At 50.6% G+C, this 4431-nt stretch overlaps 1 protein-coding gene across 1 annotated transcript; it reads left to right on the top strand.

Annotated features, from left to right (window-relative positions):
* LOC123442621 (transcription factor DIVARICATA-like) lies at positions 1–2421 on the top strand. The gene is made up of 3 exons (XM_045118711.1): positions 1–242; positions 731–1228; positions 1695–2421. Exons 2-3 carry the CDS (start codon positions 756–758, stop codon positions 2131–2133), a joined length of 912 nt encoding a protein of 303 aa, XP_044974646.1. The 5' UTR covers positions 1–242; positions 731–755; the 3' UTR covers positions 2134–2421.
* The last annotated feature ends 2010 nt before the right edge of the window (positions 2422–4431 follow it).

Below are 4431 nucleotides of genomic sequence, written 5' to 3'. Positions count from 1 at the left end.
TCCACCCAATCACCAGCTGACACTCTCCCCTCCCCCATTTCCTCTCCCCTTGCCCGCGGAGATCCATCCCCCTCTTTTCCAGCTCCTGCTCAGGCGAGACACACACACACACACACACAGAGAGAAGCTCGCCGGCGAGGAAGCTGAGACCGAGTACAGCAGCCCCAGCAAGCAAGGACCGACGGAGGGAGGCCGCCTTTTTCCTTCGTCCTCCAGCCCATCCACCAGGGGATCGGCAGGAGGTCAGTGGTTTCCTCGATTCCCTCTTCTCGCCCCCCCACGTGTTCTTCGGCCGCCGTGCCGGTCGCGAAATTTCGCTCCTTTTCCTGCCGAATTCGCAGGAGGTGGGCGTCAATTTAGCTTTCGGGCGGGGTGATTCCGGGTTCCGGTTGGTTGGTGTTCATTCCGGGGGCGTGGTGGTAGCACTGCCGTTCTTGAAGACGAATCCCGGCCCTGCTGCTTGCTCGTCAATCGTGTCCTACAGCCACAAAGATGAAAGATTCCGTCGGCGGCCGGCCTTTTCCCCCCCAAATCTCCCCGCCAATTCCATGCCCGCCTTATCCGATTCACATCGGAGATCAGAGGGGGATCAGTCGTCTTGCCAACCAACAAAATCTTGAGCTTGTGCACTGTCGTCCGAATCCCAGCTTCTTTTTTTGTTAGATGCCCAGCGATAACCAATCGCACCTCTGTAGCTGAAGCTGTGTGATTTTTCTTCTCCTTCTTGCAGGTGAGGTGAGCGGAGCTGAGCGGCGATGATGACGAGGGAGTCGTGGATGGAGGTGCTGCCGCCGACGGCGATGGGCCACTACGTCGGGCCGCGGGGCTGGTTCGCGCCGCCGCCGCGGGCATGGACGGCCGACGAGAACAAGCAGTTCGAGCGGGCGCTGGCCGGGCTCGACCTGCGCCGCCCGGACTGGGACAAGGTGGCGCACGCCACCGGCAAGACGGTCGTCGAGGTCATGGACCACTTCAAGAGCCTCGAGCTCGACGTCCGCCAGATCGAGTCCGGCATGGTGCCCTTCCCCGGCTACGGCCCCGGCGCCGGCGGCGGTGGACCGGCGGCCGCCTTCACCCTGCAGTGGGACGGCAGCGGGGGCCACGCCGGGGCCGGGGACTTCCGGCACGGGTACCGGTTCGGCGGCTGCGGCGGCGGGAGGCGGCACGGCGGCCGCACGCCGGAGCAGGAGAGGAAGAAGGGGGTGCCGTGGACCGAGGACGAGCACAAGTGAGTAGTACTAGTACCACCACCGCGATTCTTGACTGCAACTCCATGTGAGAGTGATTGCTCTGCTCCATCCATGTCATGCACAAGTCTAGTTTTAGCGATATCAATTTTCTTTCTTGAATTCACCATCAATCAACAGGCTTTACATCATCAGATGGCTATGCCGGCATTTAAAACTTGCCAAATCGGAAGAATAGTTCACTTCAACCATGGAGGAACAAGAACCGCTATCTGAAACTGAATTAATTGTCTTTGCTCACTAGGAACTGATGAGACAGTCACATGTAGCATGATGTGTGATGGTGTCTTGTAGCCTGATGTAGAACAAGAATTCATGATCCATACTAGTTGCTGAGGCTGATCATGCTTTGTTCTTTGGTGTCATGTAGCCTGATGTAGAGCTGTAGTTCATGATCAATACTACTGGTTGCTGAAGCTGATCATATGCCTATGTTCTTCTGTCCAGGTTGTTCCTCCTAGGCCTGAAGAAGTACGGCAAAGGGGACTGGAGGAACATTTCGCGCAACTTCGTGCAGACGAGGACGCCGACGCAGGTGGCCAGCCACGCGCAGAAGTACTTCATCAGGCTCAGCTCCGGTGGAGGCAAGGACAAGAGGAGGTCGAGCATCCACGACATCACCACGGTGCACCTGACCGACGACCAGCCTCCCTCGCCGTCCCAGTCATCCATGATCACCCAGTCCAGCGCACCGGCTCCGAGCTCAGCAACAGGGCAGTTCTCGCTGCCACCCGACACCAAGCAGCACGGCGGAGCGAATGCGCCATACAACTCGCCGAGCCGGACGATGGGGATGCCGAGCTATGGCATGGGTTTGCAAGATCAGGGTCTTCAGTGTGGTCCTCTACATGATCAGCTGGCCGCGAACCGGAGTATGTTGTATTAGAAGATGCAACCGTTCGATCCATTTCAACGAAAACCGACCAGAAGCCTAGTGTAATATGGCCTTTGCTGTAGCTTCACTGCCTGTATTATTATTGGAGTAAGTAATTGATTATGGGGATTTTTCAGAACATAGCAGAGAGAGAGGTATGATGCTGGTGATGCTTGGTACTAGTCCATAATTTCTGGTGTGGATACTGAGAATGTAAGGGAAAAGATTGTCAAGAACCTGCTTGATGCTGTAGTATCTTGAGACGAGCAGACAGGGAATACTAGTGCTCAGTACTGATCATGCACATTGTCAAGTGGACTTGTTTTCAATCTTCTTGGATCCTGCTTTCTGGTCAGCTCTCATGTTATTGGAAACCCTACTCCTCATGCAACATCTCACACATACATACCTATCCACATCTATCATTTATCCATTCATTCAAGCATATATAACCTGCCTCGGATGTTTACGAGTGTAATTTTTTCGGATAAACCAAAATGAGTTTGCAGTGAGTCACCCAGCATTTAGTACCTGCCTTGCTCACCTGGTCAACTTTTTAACTGATTGCATCTCCATCTTTTTCCAACCTTGTGGATTGACCGTTGCATTGTTTGTGTGCAATTAGGTCCTTTAAAAAAACAGGAAAATATTCTCTTGTATAGATCTCTACTACTACTAATACTGATGATGATGATGCTGGATCCACCAAGCAATGGAATTGAAAATGAGTCAGACTTGCACTAGCTTTGGCATCTCATGCTTTGGCTGCCTCCTTTTTCCATCAACTTCTGCAAAATCTTTCCCTGCCTCCTTTTTGGCCCTGTTCATCTTTCCCTCATTGAGAAAAGGCAGAGCATCCACAGATATGAGGCAGATCCCTCCCTCTCCCCGTGACAAGCAGTAGAGAATGGCACAAAACGTTTTGTTTTTTGGCCAACTTGTGTGCTGGGTGCTTGTGCTTTTCTGCCTTACCTTTTCTGCAAGTTGCAGTGCAGAGACACAAAACCACTCACTCAGCTCAGCTCAGCTCACCTCTCTGATGAGGATGGTGATGGTGATGATCATGATGGAGGTGAGGCACTGTTGTGTTGTGTGTCATTAGAAGCTTCTGGGTGTGATGGATGTGGTTGCTGCTGCTTCAAGCAGCATTTCTTCAGGCTTGTTGCCTTTCCTTGTCACATGTATGTTACCATTCTTTTCTTTCTGATGTAGTATCATGTAGCAATGCATTCTTTTCCAAATTATCGATAGAGACATGACCAATCAGAGTGCAAATCATGGTTTACGTCGACGATATTCTTACCATGAAACATGTGTTTCCGTTACTTTTGCTGTCAATTTTAAACGGCTTCAGCCTCACGGAGACGGGGGCGGATCGGTAAACCCCCGTGCCTCTGGGTCTTGACAATCTGAGGTGACTTTTAACAGCTTAACTTGCGTCTGCACATAGTTTTTGACGTTTGTATTTGACAACAAAAGCAATCCTTTTCTACACAGGATAAAAAAGCTCACTCTTATTTCTGAACCCGAAGACGAGAGCCTTACAAGGAAACAAATCTACAGTAATGGTTAAAGTGTCAGACCGATGAACCATGCGCATCCAGGAAACAGAAAGTTGGTGAGCTTTGTGATGCGTTGCACATCTGGCAACAATGCAGCAACCAGGATCTGAGATGAACCGGAACTCATCAGGAAGGACAGATGGGTAGGCAGGCAGGAATCAGTACTGTGGCATTCCAAGAATGGAAAGGCCTCGATGACTCTGATGAACATGATGATCATGATCTGTAACTAACTAACTAACTAACTAACTAACGCGGCTCACCAAATGGACGGCATCAAATGTCCGCGGACACATTTCTGGATTAATTTTTACCCAGCAAAATCTTTACGACGGATGCCTATTTGGCATCATGGCCGTGCTGCTGTTACCATATAACATGTGTTTCCGTTAACTGTTTTCTTGTCATTCACAAAATGCGGAAACATCATTCTGACACTGTAACACAGGATCCAGATCACGAAATTGCATTTCAATTATTTGCGAAAGGATATCAATTGCTAGAACCCTCGATAAAAGAAAGAGATGCTGTGTATGAATCACGAAACATCAACTTCTTCTTCTTTTTTTCCAGCCGGTGCGTTGCCAGGAGGATTAGTTCTGGAAAAAAAAAAGAAGTTGGTGAAGTTTCCGACGACAGACAAGTTGCACTGCACAACCTGCTGGCAACGCTGCTGTACTACAGCAACCAGTATCTGAATCAGATGGGCAGCAGAGCAGGCAATGTGAAAGCACTCATCAGGGATTGG

Source organism: Hordeum vulgare, chromosome 3H (genome assembly GCF_904849725.1).
Source record: "Hordeum vulgare subsp. vulgare chromosome 3H, MorexV3_pseudomolecules_assembly, whole genome shotgun sequence".
NCBI lineage: Eukaryota > Viridiplantae > Streptophyta > Magnoliopsida > Poales > Poaceae > Hordeum > Hordeum vulgare.
The sequence above is the reverse complement of the archived record's forward strand: the minus strand, read 5'-3'. Positions and strand labels throughout refer to the sequence as shown.

Coding starts and splice junctions, on each gene's coding strand:
- LOC123442621 (XM_045118711.1), top strand. CDS start 756: ATGATGACGAGGGAGTCGTGGATGGAGGTGCTGCCGCCGACGGCGATG. Junction 1,229..1,694: donor TGGACCGAGGACGAGCACAA/GTGAGTAGTACT, acceptor TCTTCTGTCCAG/GTTGTTCCTCCTAGGCCTGA.